This window comes from Aplysia californica, unplaced genomic scaffold (genome assembly GCF_000002075.1).
Source record: "Aplysia californica isolate F4 #8 unplaced genomic scaffold, AplCal3.0 scaffold00119, whole genome shotgun sequence".
Lineage (NCBI taxonomy): Eukaryota > Metazoa > Mollusca > Gastropoda > Aplysiida > Aplysiidae > Aplysia > Aplysia californica.
The window spans coordinates 1,199,812-1,218,679 of record NW_004797389.1 but is presented as its reverse complement, the minus strand read 5'-3'; the positions used below and the strand labels follow the sequence as shown (position 1 = coordinate 1,218,679).

Sequence of the window (18,868 nt, the reverse complement as noted above, 5' to 3'; positions counted from 1 at the left end):
AGGGGGTGGAAATTGTCAGTGTTTTTCATTCTTTACCGTGTACAATTGGAGGGGGTGGAAATTGTCAGTGTTTTTCATTCTTTACTGTGTACAATTGGAGGGGGTGGAAATTGTCACAGGGTTTTGTTCTTTGTACTTTCTCTTTTTATTGTATACAGTTTGAGTTGGTGGAAATTATCACTGTGGGTTTTTTTCATTCTTAACAATATATACTGATGGAGTGAGTGGAAATTATCACTGTGGGTTTTTTTCATTCTTAACAATATATACTGATGGAGTGAGTGGAAATTGTCACTGTTTTTTCATTCTTAACAATATATACTGATGGAGTGAGTGGAAATTGTCACTGTTTTTCATTCTTAACAATATATACTTGGAGTGAGTGGAAATTGTCACTGTTTTTCATTCTTAACAATATATGCTGATGGAGTGAGTGGAAATTGTCACAGGATTTTGCTCTTTGTACTTTCTTTTTTTACCATATATAGATTGAGTGGGTGGAAATTGTCACTGTTTTTTCTTTCTTAACAATGTATATACCGTTCGAGTGGGTGGAAATTGTCACAGGTCTTCCTCTCTTTACCAAATACAGTAGGAGAAAATGGAAATTTTTCATTCTTCTCTACATACAGTTGGGTGTGAGTGACGTCTATGTTGTTGCAGTATAACGCTTTGCTGTTGCATCCAGGATTTCTGAATGGGGAGAACATTTTTATCAAGGATTTTATTCTTTCTGCTGTGAGGTTTTTTGTCCTTCTCAGCCTAGGCTGGCCTTGACAGGCAGGGTCAGAAACCGACCTCCTAAATGATCTAAATTGTTTCGATAGGGATGTAAAAGCACTTACATTTAAAAGGACGTGTGTGTGTCTGGGTGGTTGGTTGGGAGGTGGTTTGGTGTGGTTTGCTCCTTCTTTCCTATCAAATATCCATTGTCCTATTCTCTCCTCTTTTTTTTCTGTGCATGTTACTTGTTACTATCTTGTAACACGTCTGATCTTCAGCACTCATATGACCTAATTATGTTGCAAGTGATTTTAAACTAAAGACACAAGTGATATTTTACGCTCGCCTTTCCCTCCAGCCATGCCCACAAGTTGACAGAGTTGAAAATCCAGTTTGACCTTGAGAGAGAGTCGCTGCTGGCTGAGCTGCGCAAGGTCAAGGACCACGTGATGACCTCCAGCGAGACACAGACAGACCTGCTGGCCGATGTGATCTCGCTCACAAGCAGCGCCAGCTACGGCAGCGAGGAGGTGAGGCTTGTGATAGTTGTCTATAGAGCAAATGTTTGGTGTCATGAAATCATGCACTTGTCAAAATAATGAAATCGAAGAAATTGAAATTTTTTTACGCCAATTGAACAATTTTTATCAATTAAGCAAAAATATTTTTGTGGCTTAACACCTTTATGTCCTTTTAAAACACATTTCTGTGTGGATTTCACTGAAAACATTCATCAAAGTCACAAAAAAATGTAAATTTGCTGTTTCTAAGGATGCTTAAGCTTTGGGATTCACCAAACTTTGATATAATCATCATTCCCCTGACTTTTTTGTCTTTTTCTCAAATCTCGGAGTGTGTCGTTGTAATGGCTGGGATTGTTTGCTCATGAAATGTTGACATTTTTTCCTTGTTTGAGGGGGTGGTTGGTGGGTGCTCGGGTATGCTTTGCTCCTTATCTAACATCTATAATATGGATATTCCCCCCCCCCCCCCACCTCTTTTTCTTTGTATGCTGAAACCAAAACTAAAACCTTGTTTGCCTTGTACAGATGATCGCTAACAGACATCCGACCACGCAGACCGAGGACAGTTCCACCGCAACAGACAACACTGCTGAGGCCAGCCGGGCGAAGCTACAGCAGACGATTGACGATCTCAACACCCAACTTACCTCAGCTCAAGGTCAGACATTTTGTGTGGGTGGTTGGCAGGTGCTTTGGTGTGGTTTGCTCCTTCTTTCCTGTCAAACATCTATCGTCCTTTTCTCTCCTCCTTCTTTCCCATCAAACAGCTATAGACCATATCTCTCCTCCCTCTTTCCTGTCAAACACCTACCGTCTTTATCTCTCCTCCTTCCCTCCTTCTTTTCTTCGTATGCTACTCTCTAGTGACACCTCTAGTCTTCAGCACCTATATATGACCTATTTATGTTGCAAGTATTATAAAATTCTTTATGAAAGTAAAGGCGTTTCATATAGATACCACAGCTCAAGGTCAGACATTGTGCGTCATTATAGTTCTTGTTCTTGTTCTTGTTTCAGGAAGCAACATCCCTGCACTCCGGACATGTCCATTATAGTGAAATCAGGTTCTTGTCAAAATTATGAAATAAAAGGAACCCATATATATTTTTTGGCCTGTTGGGTAATTTTGATCAAATTATTTGTTTTGGGCTCAGCACCTGTAATGTCCATTTAATAACAGATTCATATATGGACTGAAAAACATCAAGGCACAAAAAAATGTAAACTTGCAGTTTCCATGGACACTCAAGCTTTTGAAGTCACCTAAATTTTGGCTACCAATTTCTTGCTAATTTTACCTCTGACAGCAGGCGACCCACACTTCCTTCAATCACAAATATTTCAACTTTTATTCAAGATAGATGGGTGATTTTTTTACTCCCATGAAAAGCAAAATCTATGAACAACCTTTAAGATGATAACAATAACTCCATAATTATAGATTGCGTGGTGTAAGTGACATTTTTCACCATTTTGACCATGAGGTCAGTAACCAAATGTTCTGTCTGTCCTGTCAAAGTCATAAGATTATTCGGAATCTTTATCAAGATATTCAAAGAATTGCATTCGAAAAAGCTTGACATATTGTGAAACTAAAAATTTGACGTCAAATTTCTCAAAAATAGGTACTGAGCTGTTGGGAGGGACTTTGTAATTCTAGGGCAACGATATGTTAAAAAACTGACAAACATACGATTTCACCATGCAGTGACACATGCATGTGTGCGTGTGTATGTGTATGTTTGTGTGTATGTATGTGGTGAAACACCAAAGCAGTGTGCTAGGATCTGGGCAATAAAGATGTATCTTATCATATCTTATCTGTCCAAAAACTGATGAGCACCTGATTCCGCTGTGTCATGACACAATTGTTGACTATATCACTCACTTTGTGTTGCAGAGAGAATCAGCGGCCTGCAGACCGAGGTGGACACTGTGAGGCAGGAGAAGGATGAACTGATGACTCAGCAGAAACAGCTGGAGGAGGCAGCTCCGAGGTTAGTTTTATTTATTACCCATGTTCTTTCATTCCTCATTGCTCACAAAATTGTTCTTTCCTCATTGTGTAATTTTTCTTGTCCTCATACACGGACGTCTGTGATGTAGCAGTTAGGCACTTAACTGTCACATGCAGGAGATCCTGAGTTCAATTCCTGAGTAGGGAGACATTTTTATCGAGTATCTCGGCCTTTCTGCTGGGATGTTGTGTAGTTGTATCTTTCTCATTCCGAGTCATCCCTGATAGCTGGGTCAGAAACCCTCCTCAAAATGATAAGTTATGTTGACAGAAAAAGACCGATATTTAAGAAGAAAAAAAAGAAAAAAAGTCCTCACACGTGTTTTCCTAACCTTGACTTATCGCACTGTCAAGGTCACCGGACCAGCTCAGTCAAAGTCGGATGGCTCTGCTCTCGTCCGAGTTCAGTCGCTACCAGGAGATGATGGAGAGCACAGGGGGGGACAACTCCACCAGCTTCATCCTCATGGACAAAGAACGGTGAGTTGGACAACAGTTTTTATGGCGCATCCGGACTACAGACTCATTACTGTCTGTCCGCGTAACGTATCATAGCTGACTTTAGTCTTAATGTTCACACCACATCATTCTTTCGCTCATTAGAGAGCCTTTTTCGCCTGGGGCAAATTGAGGTCACACGACTGGACTACTTTCATAATTTCTGGGGAATTGAAGAACTGAGGTCTAATTCTATTATATTTGGTATGTTTTCTCATTAATATTAAGCCATGAGCACGGATATAATATCATATTTAACCATTTCGACCAAAGAAATGTGAACTTGCCCCCCCCCTGTACACGAACAGATGAACATTTTTGGCCTCCATGAAGCCAACAAGATGAAAGGATGTCGACTCCCTTCAACTGTGGGATGTGAGTGGAGAAATATTTATTGAGTATCTCATTCGTCCTCCTTGGATGTCGTATCCCTCTCAGTCCAGGTTGGCCCTGAAAGGCAAGGTCGGAAGCCCACCTCCTAAATGATCTAAATTGTGTTGATGGTGGAGTAAAAATACCTATATTTAAAGATAGAAAAAAGTGAAAAATTTATGGAATGTCTAATCAATTAAATTGACTTGGGGTTTGGAGATTTCTATTTCTCTTCTCAGGAAGTCACTTATTCCTCTGTAACTTTTTGTTCCATTACTCATTACTCGGCTGTTTCGTCTTTTTTCAGAAATTGTCTATAACTTTGTATTGTTTTATTCAACTTTTCAAAATACTTTTTGTTTTTGCTTTCAGAATTTCGTCTCCGACCAGCCCCACAGACAATGAGGAGGTGAGTAGAACACATACCTGCCAACCTTCCTGATTTTATCGGGAAATTCTCAGATTCAAACTATATTTCCTGAGATACCGATAACTACGTCATTTTCCTGATTAATTCAGGCCACAGAGGAAATGGACGTAAAAGTGTTGAGCCCCCCCCCCCCCCCCCCCCCGCGAAACAAAGAGAATGGATGAAAATTGCCCAACAGGCAGAAAATGTTGGTTTCTTCAATTTCATTATTTTGATGACCGTCTGATTGGTGACACGTATTTGTCTCTATGTGCAATATTTTAATATTGTCTCTATGTGCAATATTTTAATATTGTCTCTATGTGCAATATTTTAATATTGTCTCTATGTGCAATATTTTAATATTGTCTCTATGTGCAATATTTTAATATTGTCTCTATGTGCAATATTTTAATATTGTCTCTATGTGCAATATTTTAATAATGTAGAAAATCGGTCATGTTTTGTGTTTACTTTTATTTTCAGAGGGTCCAAAGTGGATAAATGTACCGACTGAACGTTCATGTTTCCATCTGCCTTGTTTTTAGTGACTGAATTTTGTTTTATTTTGAAACCATTTGAAATCATTCTGTTAACTTTGTTGTTTGGACTTCATCATCAGTTATACTGTTTTCTTTTCTTTTTTTTTCTCCGTTTTTCTCCAGCTATTGGTTTATTGGTTTTTTTTGTTTTGTTTTTTAAATTTATTTCAGTTTTATCTGTGGTTTTTATTTCAGGTGAAGATGAGAGATGTAAAAATTGCAGAACTGGAGAAAAAAGTGGTGAGAACATGACCCATTTTTGTGTGAATTTTCTTTCTTTGACCTCAAAATTATTTTCCATAATATGCCAGAATTTTCTTCAAGATCTTGTGAAAAATGTAACACGATGTGTGCAAAAAAATGTTCATAAAATGGCTAGAACTTTGTCAACATGAAAGAGGAAATAGTTTATATATTTATGTAACAATATCGCGTTTTCGGGGCAGTGCCACTGACTGTAGTGTCTTTATGCCATTCTCAAAGGGAGGACGTTTCTCGTTCAAGCACAGTAGAATTGTAAATGGGCTGATTCATGTCACGCTCATAACTGTGCCTGATCTACAACAAGGAACTGCTGCTTTTTCTTTCCTAATCCTTACTATTGTCATTTTTCCTCTACTTCTTTTGTATGTTTGTCACTCTCTTGTGACCTGCTATTTTTGGGGTGCCTTGATAGTCGAAGCAGACCTTGTGCTGTGGAAGCTAGAGAGGTGAGCAGAATAAGTCTGATTCCCTGTAAAGACTTCTCTCTTGACGTCCACCCCTTGGCGCTCGTATGACCTTATGCAGTTGCGAGCACCGTAAAACCTTCTACTATAAAAAAAACAAAAAACTACTTAGATTTTTAAAGGATCATAGTAATATTTCGTGCGCTCTTCGATCTGATTGGACACTGGGACTGTCCGCACAAGGTTCGGTTGAGTTTCACTGGATGCTCCCATCATCCGTGCAGAGGAATTGAGATAAGCAACGTCCATGAACTTGGAAGTTCTGTTGGAGCAGAAGAGAAAATGCCGTAAAATTCTCCTGAGCCGGAGGCTGTGGTGATTGTGTTCAGGGGGATTTTGTAAGGTCTTTCTGAATAGGGTTGTCACTCACATTAGTGACGAAAGACTCGTAGAAATGTACCATTCATTTGTGCTCATATAGGACAAGTTTGTAGGTGAGTGGACGTGGTCGAAATCCGCCTCCTAAATGATCTAAATTTTGTCAATGGGGGTGTCAAAGGACTTCTTTTTTTGAAAAAAAATTCACTTTGTGAGTTTTTAGTGTGAGCAACTGTTGATCCTTAAATTACCAAAATTGTGTGGACTGAGACGTAAAGCATTTGCAGTAGAAAATCGATTGTGTCACGACGCGGTGGAATCAGGCACTGATCAGATATATGACATATGGAGTTGTTTGTGTCAAACTGTGTCCTTCTGTTGATGATAAAAAAATACCCATTTATCTTGAATCAAACTTGAGATATTTACGATTGAAGGAGGTGGGGGCCGCCTGATGTCAGATAAAATTAGCGAGAAAATGGCCGTTAAATTTTAGTGATTTTTAAAGTTTGAGTGTCCTAAAGTCCTTTGAGACTACAAATTTACTTGTTTAGTGCCTTTGATCAACTTTTTTTCAGTCTAATCCACACAGAAATGTGTTTTTGAATGGACGAGAAAGGTGTTAAGCCTAAAATAATAAGAGTGATAAAAATTTCTCAAAGGCTGGAAGAAAATAAGTGTCTTGGATTTCATTATTTTGTGATGAGCAGCTGATTTCACCGCAATGCCACACAATCGTATAGTTTGTCCATACTCACAGATTGTTCTCTTCACAGATGGAGATTTCCATGACGGCCAGCGAGAAACAGAGTGCCAACGACAAGGTCTCCATCAAGGGGTAAGCAGTATAGTAGTACATGGAGAAAGATTTGATGCCGTTGTCTGTGGTGTAGTGGTTAGGCGCTTGGCTGTCGCACGCAGGAGACCGTAATTTGGTTCCATCATGGGGGGGGGGGGGAGATTTTTTATTTAGTATGTCAGTGTCTTTCTGCTGGGTTGTTGTATCCCTCTCAGTCTGGGTTGGCCGTGATACGCAGAGTGGAAGCCTGCCTCCTTAATGGTCTAAATTGTGTTGTTGTAAAAATCACCTGTCGTTGTTGTCAGGTAGTCCCTCCAGCGATCATGTCATATCTTTTCTTTTCTTGAAAGGTTGTCCAAAGATCTGCTTAATCATTTTCATTTTGAAAACCCATTTTTACAAATTGCTTTTACACAATTCACCTCCTTCTCCCCCTTCTCCCTCCCCCCCCCCCCCCCCTTTCATTCTCCCAACCCCATCTCCCTTCCCCCTCCCTCCCCTTTCCCTAACTACCCCTTTCATTCACTCACTCTCACACACCATCTCCTCCCCCCCCCCATCCTCTTCCCTTCCCTCCCCTTTCCCTGTCCCCTCACTCCCCCCTCTTTTTCTCTCCCCCTTCCCCATCCCCCCATGTCGTCCAGGTGTGAGCGAGGTGACCTAGTTCTGCTGTGTCTGGACGAGCGACATGACCAGTACGTCGTATTCACCGTCGGGGCCAACCTCCACTTCCTGCATAGCGACTCGCTCGAGCCCCTGGGCCTGAAACGAAGTGAGAAATACAGTTACAAAATAGTAGCAATAAGTTGCAAATATATAGCACATAACCACGCTCTACAGCATGCTTTTATGCGCTTCACAGCTGTTATTACCTCTGCAGACTTAGGCACAGGGGCCTCTCGTGGTCTGGAGGTTAAGGTATTCCCCTCTCACTGGCGGGTGCGAATCTGGATAGCAATGAAACATTTTCTTCTCTTAAATTTTCTCCTTTCACCTCCTTTCCTGCTCTCTAACAATTTTCTGTCGTCTGCTTTCATCTCCACTTTCTGCCCCCACCCCCTCACCTCCTTTGCCCCCTCCTCTGCGCTCCTGACTCTTTCTGCAGCCTTTCTACTGCTACTCAATGGCACCTTCTTACTACTGTCTTTCAGCTTCACCCCTGATTCTTATGGTAGGAAAGATCTACACCAAGCCTTCTGGGACAGGGGTGAAAAATCTTGGAGGTCCAATGTTCAAGTTACGCACATTAAAGATCCCTTGGTGGTCCAAAATCGATAACAGTAGGAGTCGGCCACCACCCGGGCAAAATTCGAATTTCCCTACTAACTGAAAATGTTTAATGTGTCCCGCGGCCTCATATGACCTTAAGCAGTTGCGAGTGCCGAGAGTCCCCCAAAAGACTTAGATACATTCTCAACTTCCCTAGAAACATCATACAGAGCAAGCTGGGGATTGCTGTGGATTGCACACTCTCAAAGAATTTTTTGCTTTATATAGCTGGGTACCCAGTCCCTTCTGGGTGAAGTGAGGAAAATTTGTGTAAAGTGCTTTTCCTCAAGGACACAATGTTGGGCTCCTGACGGGATTTGAACCAACGACCTTATGGTTGCAAGTCTAATAGTCTAACAACTAGATTGAAAGTGCATAAAGCTTGCTGCTGAATGGGGATATGCGCTGTACAAATGCTATTTATTTTTATTATTATTATATTGTCATTATTATTATTAATGAGTGCCACAAACGTTTCTGGCTGTTTTAAGCTACAACTTTTACATAATGGAAAGGGGGGTGGGGGAGTGGGGGGACCTGTGATCGTGCTCATATGGCCTTATGTAATTGCGAGCACCGTAAAACTTTTCTACTAAACGAAGATGTGAGTGGGTGGTTGGCGGATGTTCTGGTGTGGTTTGCTCCTTCTTTCCTATCATACATCTGTTGTCCTGATCTCCCCTCCTTCTTTTTTGTGCAACACCTCTAATCTTTGGCCCTTGTATAACCTTATTGTGTTGCAAGTGCTGTAAAACTCTTACTGAACCTAAAAAAACGAAGATGGGATTTCTATGGCTTATTTCTTTCCTATCCAACATGTATTGCCCTCTTTTTCTTTTTTCTTTTTTTTTTTCTTTGTATGTTACTCTCTACACCCCTAATATTTAGCACTTCTATGACCTAATTTAAAATCAATTATTACAAGAAATACATTTGTCTCCCTGCCAGGTGTGGATCTGTCATGTCGCAAGACGTGGATCCTGGCCGAGGTCGTGGACAAGGAATATTGCCTGGCCAAAAAGGTAACGACTTCTCTTTTGTTTTTTTAGAAATATGATGTGATGGGGTACAGTGCAATCTTGCTCTCCTCAATTTATAGACATTTGTGTCATGACGTGGTTGAATAAGGAACTCGTCAATTTTTAGGCTCATGGAGTTATTGGTATCATTTTAAAGCTTGTTCATTTGTATTGCTTTTGATGGAAAATGAAAATGCTCATATATCTTCAATAGAAGGTGAGATATTTACGATTGAAGGTGGGGGTCACTTGGTGTCAGAGGTAAAAAAAAAAACTAGCAAGAAAATTGCAACCAAATTGTGGGCTCTTCTAAAGCCCAAATGTCCTTGGAAGTTGCAAATTTACATTTTTTTGTGCCTTTGATCATTGTTTTTCAGTAAAATCCACACAGATGATTTTTTTTATAAAAAAAAAAAATAGGCATAAAAGGTGTCCAGCTGAAAAACAAAATCTATAAAAATTGACCAGTGGGAGGAAAAAAATCTCTTGTTTCTTCAAAATCTTTATTTTGACAGTGCCTGATTTCTCTGCGATGCCACACACATATAAAACATATAAAAATGGAAAAACAGGTATTATCACAAACTGGAATTCTTTAGGGTGTCAATTTTAAGAGCTTGTAGACTCATAACTGAATTGTTGTTTGATTTATGAGTCTACAAGATTTCAAAATTGATTTCCTCGCAATTTTCAGTTTGGTATACACTTATTTTTCCAATAACCCCTTCACACTTAAGACTTACATCATGTAGCATCATGCAGTGCTTGAGTGGTCAAGTGGGCTAAATTGTTCTGGCTCTAAGCCAGGTTTCTATTTCCCCCATTCCCATCCTCTGTTGAAGTCTCTCCCTTCCTCTCGTGCCTTCTACCTTTGCAATGTGATGATGAAAATATTTCTGCTTGTGTTTCCAGCCCCAGAACCGGTTCCGGGTGCCCCAGGGTACGTGTTTCTACCGCGTGAAGTGCAAGCCGTGGAGAAGTGAGGCGGAGTGTGGCAAAGAGCTGGTGCGGCACGTCAAACCACCCAAGGGCGAGCGTGGAGAAGGGGCCAGGCCTAAAAAGTCTGACAAAGCATGAACAAACGGATCAGAATTTGTGGCTGTTTTTACTTTCACACATATCCTGCCAAATGTCCCAGTGGATTTTTTTATATTTTTCGTCAACCTTTTTTTCGAATATTTTTCCTTTTCTTGGTCATTTTGACATTTTTGGGGGCATGTTTCTTGCTGGAAGGAACTTAAGTTGTCAAAGTTTTTGCTTCATAGATTCTAGATAGTATTAGTCAGTTTGGTAAACTTAGATAAAAGATTTAGATGATTTGTACGGATGAAAAATTTTCATCAGCCTGTTTTGTTGGCAAGCTGTTAAAATGTAATAAGCCCAGAAAGCAAAATTTTACAGGAGAGAGAAAAAAAGTGTCATTCTTTTAACTAATGTACCTACATTTAATCTATTTTTTCCTGCTTTTTTCACCGTTTAGAATTTGAATGTCGACAAAGTACTTCTTGAGCACATGCAGCTGATGCCGTGAATTTTGCAATAAAGTAAAATATTTCCAAAATTTTGGGCCTAGTACATTATAACAGCTGGCAGACGACTGTAAAGTTTTGCAGAAAAGTGTAGCCCATGGAGGGACATGAAATATTGTGGGTGAGATAGAGGTTTATGGTTTATGCATCACAAACATTTCTGAGAATTTCTCCTAACTCACTCAATCCCGGGAGTTTTTCCCGAAATTGTACCCAGAAACCGGTTATTTTGGCACTTATGTAAGGGCCTACTAGTAACCACAAATATCGTCCAATTGCTTTGAAATTTGGCACAAAGTACAACCTAAGGTGGATCTTTAGACATACCAAATTCGAAGTATGTTACCCTAGTAGTTTTGCCATGGGGTGTTTTACAAATTTGGCATTTTTGGGGGGCTTATTGTTTTTTTCATGGCCGAATGAGCAAGAGTAGGCCTACATTGATATTCAAAATATGCTTGTGAGTTACTAGATCTATGTATTGTATGGCATGTATAATAAAGACAGTTGAATACTTTCATGAATAAAAGAATATATGTGAGAAAGGGAGAGAGAATCGATTGCGAGACATGCTCAGCTGATCAATGTGAACAAACGTGCTGAAAGTGCCTTCATAAAAAGCGCAATATCTCAGAGTGATATGACAGTAGAAACAAAATTCCAGCACCCCTCGAGGCAGAATTGGCCAGGGAAATAATAAATTGACCTCACATAAAACTTTGGGCCATTTTCAGAGACAAAATAACTAGTATATGGAACGAAACTATAGAACCGAGTTCTCTAGGTTGTGGGATTGAACGCAGCCCGCGAGCTGACCAAGATATCTCAGTCACGGGATTGAGTGAGTTAAACATGTCATGTCTTGTAGAGTAGGCCTATATCACCTAATGACTTATCTCGGATTATCTGCTCAAAAAGTGAACCGTCTTAAAGTTGAGTTACTTTGTGTGTACTCACGGGTTTCTTTCAAATACCACAAAGATGTACTTATGTGTCTGCTCGATATCCGTATCACAGCAGACCTTATTGAAAAATCAAAATGTAGTTTTGGTACAGAAATAGTTGGACCTCCTGTAACGTACCCATGTTTTTTTTCATATATCTTATTATCATTATTAATACGACTGAAAGTAGCCATCTTTTTCTCATGAATATTTATTATGACCGAAGGGTTTATCAGACAGTGGGAAGCCATATGTGAATTGAATCCTTAGTGATATTTCCTGATAAGATGTATTGATTTTTTGGTTACGGTTTTCATGCCTTTCGCGAGCCAGTACGACTGATTGCTCTGCCGCAGAAATCCGCGAGTGGAGCGGTCCCTCCTTTGTTGTGAACATTTGCCGGGGTTTTCTGCTGGGAACGTGATTCTTCAGAGATTTTGGTGGTTTAGCTTTAAACCATAAAGCCGTAGGTTCGAATCTTGCAAGGAGCCCAATGTTGTGTCTTTGGGAAAGTATTGCGAACTTTACACAAATTTTCCTCTTTTCATCCAGGAGGAAATTGGTACCTGGCTTTGGGCAGCTTAAGATCTTGTCAGTTTATTGACGTTTGAGCACGTGTAATCCATAGCTTGCACCGGGAAGCTGAGAATGTTTCCAGGTGTTTTAGGGTCTGCTGGGGTAATTATAGTTGTAAAGTGCATAGAGCTAACTACAGAGTGAAGATATGTGCTATATGAATGCTATTATTATTATTGTCATTTTAAAAAAAATCATTATTATTATTATTATTATTTATAGTAGCACAGTAGCAGTGGTGTGTAAAAACTCAGGAAAGATACAAATTGTGAGATTTAACAACTCTACTAACATTATTCCCAGTTTTTTCACCAGTCTTCAGAAAGACTTCCGGCCTAACTTACACAATGCTGAATGCTTGTCGGTGTCAGCATAATACTGATGTTTGCCTTTCTTTTAGCATCAAAGTTAAAAAATCATTTGTAATGTTCATAATGACAAAGTTCTCATTTTTGTCACTCGTTTTCTGTTGCCATGTCAACTGCCAGATCAATTTAAAACACATTTGTAATTTCATCACAAGAACTGAGGGTTTTTCTCAAGACGAAGGGTTTTTTTGGGTTTTTTTGCTTCTGTTTCCTTTTCGGTACTGGTACACAAGTTTTTCTTACTTTTTAGAGAGATTGCTTTTGAAAGAGTGTTGAAAGTATGTCAAGGCTTGTGAGGAGAAGCAGTGTATACTTAGTTGTTTGTTGTATGTTTGTTACTACATTTGGAGGATGGATCTGTCTTGCTGATTGCTCTCGTATAGCTGGTTCATTTGAATTGTGTCTATATATTTGTCGGGGAACATAATTGAATTGTGTTTTTATATCTGTGGGGACATTTGAATTGTGTCTATATGTGTACCATATATCGACTGATTAGTGTGAGAATCCACCATATGCCATTTTGACAAGTGACGCATGACATCGTCTTCTTCAAGTTCTTGCACCGAACCATTGATATGTCCATGGGGGAACATTTGAATTGTGTCTATATGTCTACGTATGTCAATGGAGGTACATTTGAAGTGTGTCTAAATATAACGACTGCTTTGTGTAAGACTCTGCCATACGCAATTTATAAAGGGGTGTATAACGGAGGCTTAATCTGAGCAGTCAGTGTGTATATATATTATACATCAATGGGGTTACATTTGAATATTCTCCGATCTTTTCCCACAACGGATACTGCTGTGGTCTCATCAAGGTTTGGTCAGGAGGGAATGAAAATACAGAAGCCCAGCCTCCCCCCATCTTCTCAAGAATATAATGAATAGATAAAAACCATGATTATTTCCTGTTTTGTTTGTGTGTGTGTGTGTGCGTGTGAGTGTACATGTGTGTTAGACCAGCTATAAATGTGAGCTCACCTCTTAAGCTGATGTCTTGACAAAATGCGGTTGGCAGCTGATTCAAACAGGGCACTTCCATTGATCTTTCTGAGAATTTCTATACAGCCTGTCCAGAAAAAAACCCCGGGGCGGTGCCACTGACTGAAGTGTCTTTAGGCCATTCCAAAAGGGGGAACATTTCTCGTTCTAATGCACAGTAGAATTGTAAATGGGCTGATCCAACAATGTCGTGCTCATAACTGTGCCTGATCTACAACAGGGAACTGCTGCTTTTTCTTTCCTAATCCTTACTATCGTCATTTCCCTCTACTTCTTTTGTATGTTTGTCACACTCTTGTGACCCGCTATTTCCGGGGTGCCTTGATAGTCGAAACAGACTTTGTGATGTTGAAGCTAGAGAGGTGAGCAGAGTAAGTCCGATTTCCTGTAAGGACTTTTCTGTTGACAGCCACCCCTTCGCGCTCATATGACCTTATGCAGTTGCGAGCGCCGTAAAACCTCTACTAAAACTAACTGTCAAGAAAACTGAGTGGGTTTTTTTTTCCCTTCCCTGACCCAATGTGAGCTCCTTATTATAGCTTGTTCACTTTCTTCTGTCTGCGTAAAAAAAAATTCTTGCTCATCTATTAACTTGCCAAAGGGCACATAACTTTGCATTGCACTTCTGTAGGCCAGCTACCAAACAAAAATTATTTTTAAAAATCTTGATTCAGTAATAAAGAAGTTTCTTTATTTGGGCCCTATATTAAACACAGAACTTAGGGTGCATACATAGCATCCCTCCAATACATGATTTACAATAACCTAGCCTACAAATTGCTCTATTTGAGACAGCGGTACCACCTTACCACAACAGAGCGTCCTGTAAATCTCCACTTGAGTTTCGACAAATATTCGCCTGTCTGTTGGACTACGTTTCATAGTTGTGCATACGGTGTGGTGTTGATGAAAATAGGTCAACTTTTTTGTTTCACGTGTTTGCTGTAAATCCCCTATTATTTGTTTTTGAACCCACTTTATGACTTTATGCTAACATCAAAGAAATTGTGTCGGAACCTTGGCCCCTCAATAATGGGCCTTTAGATTCTGTTACTTATCTGACTTTCAGACCTGTTTGCAAAGACTAGAGAAGATTAAACAGTGCAATGTTTTTTTTATCCTGTTTTAACTGCGGACAGAAGAAAGTGAACGAGCTGTATCTGATGTCGTGAAGTCATCTGTCGTGTAGAGGAGATGGCAAGGTCAAGGCTACTATTCGCTGGCCAGCTGTTCAGATGTACTAAGCCGAAAATCTTGAAATTTGTTGGGGTTTTTTGCCGTTTCTTAATCAGTGGCATCGACTGCATATGCTTGAGAGATATTTTGTCAAAATTCAAATGTAAAAACGTGAAAAGAAAAGAAAAGCATAATGTAGGTAGTTTTATAGAAAAATGAAACAGCTGTTTTCTCTCCTGAAAAATTTTGCTCTCTGGGCTTAGAATTTGAACTTTTGAACAGCTTTCTGGCTTTTTACTATTACTTTGAAACAGACATCGCTGGCACCATGCACGGGAGAAGTGGCAAAAAGAAACACGTCAAAACTCAACAGTGTTCTGTATGTCTGTCTCTTGTTGTGCAGGATCAGTTGTTGTGCAGAACTTGGTGGGGCAGTTGTTTCATCTATACCTTAGTTTCAATTTTGTGTTGTCCTTTCAAAGTATTTTGTCTTTCAATATTTTGGCTATGAATTTATTCAACTGAATTATGAATGTGAAGTCTTTATTTTAAAAAAATACAATATATTGATTAATGTTCTTTCCAATGAATGCACAGCCCCTGTGGTGTAATTGTTGTTATATCTTTCGTTGTCACACACAGAAGACCTAAGTTTGATTCCCGAGTGGGGAGAAATTTTCATCAAATATCTTGATTTTTCTGATTGGATGTTGTATCCCTCTCAGCCTAGGTTGGCCCGAATTGTGTTGAAGTGGGTGTAAAACACCTACCGGTACATTTAAATGTGGTAAGATAATAATAATAAATATGATAAACATAAGGTCTCCTGCGTGCGACAGTGAAGCACCTAAGCACTACACCTCGGCAGGCAGTAAGAAATGTGAGGCATACGTGTCTGAGGCAGTTCCTGTGTCACAATATCATGTGTGCTGACGTCTTTTTGTCTTTCATACCAGTTTTGTGGCTGTAGATCTAGTGTTCTGATAAATGCTTCCTGTACGGTGACTTTTTTTTTGTCCATACATTACGTTATTTACAACTATAAGGGTTTAGTGCTGGTCATGTGTGCGTGTACATGAATGTTTGTGCACATGTGCGTGTGCGTAGGTGTACATTACTTTGTGTATGTTCATCAGCGTGTGTGTCTTTGTACTTGTACAGAGTGTGTGCATCATTTTATGTGTGTTCATCAGTGTGTGTGTGTGTACATCCTTTGATTCAGTTGTGAATTTAACCCTCTTGAAGTATTTTTTTAGCAGGGAACATTTTTTTTGGGCCTGTTCAAATTTGTCCAAGAAAGTTACATGGTTTCAGCTTATGCTCAATATAATGCTTTCCTATCTTTTGCTATTCTACAATTTATAAACAGCAAAAAGTGACAGGTGCAGCTTTTTCAAAGAGCATGCTTGTATTGTGAGAAAAAAAAATGGCAACAGCAAACTGCAGTCTAGCTCGTGCATAGTGAAATCAGGGGGACATGGAAATCTTTTCGTTATGTTTGAATTTCTTCCCTACATACATGTTTTACATACATAGATCTACAGTTGAAATTGGCTAAGACAGCCACTCATTGTCAAGGAGAAGACTGGATGTCTTGGACAGGTGGACGTCTTACACTGTGTTGTTATGAGAAGGAGAAAAAATTGTGGTGAAGGAAATGGGAAGTGGCAATTTGTACAGATGATTGTCTTATGAACGGGTGGCCGTCAGAGCAGGTTTCAAAGGTTGACTGTATGTAATCGAACATGTATAAGAAAGTCCGGACCTCAAAATCTGCTCACTTTGTGTGTTTCACTAGGTTCGTGCTAGACTGTAGATGGGAAAATGTCCTTGCCTCGGTGTCTGGTTTGGTTGTAAAGAACGATAGTGTTCAAGTTCTTCAGTGTTGTGAGGTGCTGGAAGAAAATATTTGTATTTAAATGATGTAATAACTCTGAACATATAATGTGTGTAAGAGCAACCAAGAAATAACATGTTAGCCCATGTCTGTATAGAGGGTTGTTTTTTTGTGTGTACCGAATGTGTGTATGTGTTTATCTTGTACAGACATCCAGCTATTGGACTTTTCCTCTCGGAGCATGCTGTCTGTCTGTCTTAGTGTGGGGTGTGGCTTTTATTCTACTGTCATGCACCGACGGGCGACATATATGCAACCATTGTGTACTTTGACTACCACTATTTTTTGTGCAATGTCATTTGTCAGTGACAGATATATTTTTGTCATTGACGGATATATTTTTGAAAATACTTGGTGTATATGTCTGGTTTCAATAAATCCGTTGAAATCATCCAAGGCAACGTTTTGCTTGCTTTTTATCCATTATTTGAATCGTTTTTATAGCAAAAATGTTTAGTGGGTGGTTGACGGGTGCTCTGGTGTGGTTTGCTCCTTCTTTCCTATCAAACATCTATCATCCTTATCTTCCCTCCTCTTTTTTTGTAATTGTTACTTTCTTGTGACACCTCTAATCTTCGGCACTTATATGACCTTATTTTGTGTTGCAAGTGCGGTAAAACATTTACTAAAACAAAAAAAGTTTTTACATGCTTCTTTCAGAACAGTTTTGAGGAAGACGGTGGCATTGAAAGAGCCAATTTGAGTATTCTCTCCTCGTATTTTGGTGCTGTTGCAAGAGTAAGGCATGACTCAATTATTTGTTACTCGACTTATTGTGGAAAGTTAACATTTCTGGGAGGCTCTCTTGGCCTAGAGGTTAAGGTGTTCGCCTTTCATTCAAAGGTCTTGTGTTCAAATCCATGTAGGGACGTTAAAAAATGTTCTCTAAAATTGCCTCCTTTCATGCTCTCTAGCAATGTTCTGTCGTCTGCTTTCGTCTCCACTTTCTGCCCCCACCCCCTCACCTCCTTTGCCCCCTCTTCTGGGCCACTGACTCTTTCTGCAGCCTTTCTACTGCTTCTCCTTGGCTCCTTTTTACTGCTGTCTTTCAGCCACACCCCTGATCTTCTGGAAGGAAAGATCTACACCTAGACTTCTCGGACAAGGGCGAAAAATCTCGGAGGTCCCATGGGCAGGTTGCGCACTTTAATGATCTCTTGGTGGTCTAAAATCAATAAAAGTAGGCTTTGGCCACCACACGAGCAAAATTCAATTTTTCCAATTAACTGAAAATGTTGAATGTCTCCCATGCGCTCATATATGACCTTATTACGCAGTTGCGAGCACTGTAAAACACGAAAAAAACTCCCCAAAAAACAAAACATTTCTGTTGTGATAGCAAAGAGCTAGTGGGCTCGTACATGCACGGATCTGGCCCCCAGGTCTCCAAAACCGTTGAAAATTGTTGTATGTGTGGTCAAGATTTCATGAGACTAGGTGAAGGTTTTGAAATTTAAGCTGCGACAAATATCTTGCTATCAGCCAGGGCTTGAGAGGAGTGGTGATATTTAAAAGATTCCTATTTAACCCAATGAACCTGTGTCACCGATATTTACCCCTGCCCCGAAGCACCAATATATCAGTGAGTGATAGTCTACCATAGAACAGTAGTCCATGCAAGATTAAAAAGGAGAAAATGACATCAGAAGGACTTGTTGGCTTGTGGTAACTATTGCAATAGTCAAGGCAGCTCAAAGTCAAAGAAGGGGGAATTTGTTTGAATCAACTTTTGTGTGTAGCCATGTAGGTATTTTTTTACTCAGGAAGCTAGGGGACGGGTTATTTTGGGCCCAGGAGGTCAGGGTTCATATTGGGTTAAAAAATTATTTTTTTTAAAATATACATACTTGACTACAGCTTTGTCACTGGTGTAGCGGTTAGACAGATGCTCATTCAAGCAAATTCGACAGTATTTTTTCTTATTCTAAAGCCCCACTATATTTGAAGGAGAAAGATGATTCCATGCAGTTGCATCTTCTAAGAATCTGACGGCTTTTGCTTACAAAGATAAGTTCTTATGCAGTTACAACCACAGTAAAACTTTTACCAAACTGAACTGAAAGAGAACTTAATGTCATTTTATGAATACGCTATGTATAAAGTTAAAGTAGTATATTGTCAGGCATCTGTTCAGATGTAGTTAAACCCACAAT

General features: G+C 39.7%; 1 protein-coding gene across 1 annotated transcript in view; it reads left to right on the top strand.

Moving 5' to 3' along the window:
• LOC101858260 (RB1-inducible coiled-coil protein 1) overlaps nucleotides 1-13,541 on the top strand; it is a gene marked incomplete in the record, with an annotated part of 44,820 nt that extends 31,279 nt beyond the window's left edge. The window contains 10 exon segments of the mRNA XM_013081184.2: nucleotides 1,082-1,253; nucleotides 1,773-1,905; nucleotides 3,148-3,244; nucleotides 3,619-3,744; nucleotides 4,507-4,543; nucleotides 5,281-5,325; nucleotides 6,908-6,969; nucleotides 7,575-7,702; nucleotides 9,148-9,221; nucleotides 10,131-13,541. Coding sequence (XP_012936638.1) covers nucleotides 1,082-1,253; nucleotides 1,773-1,905; nucleotides 3,148-3,244; nucleotides 3,619-3,744; nucleotides 4,507-4,543; nucleotides 5,281-5,325; nucleotides 6,908-6,969; nucleotides 7,575-7,702; nucleotides 9,148-9,221; nucleotides 10,131-10,295 — 1,039 coding nt within the window.
• Nucleotides 13,542-18,868: the final 5,327 nt, after the last annotated feature.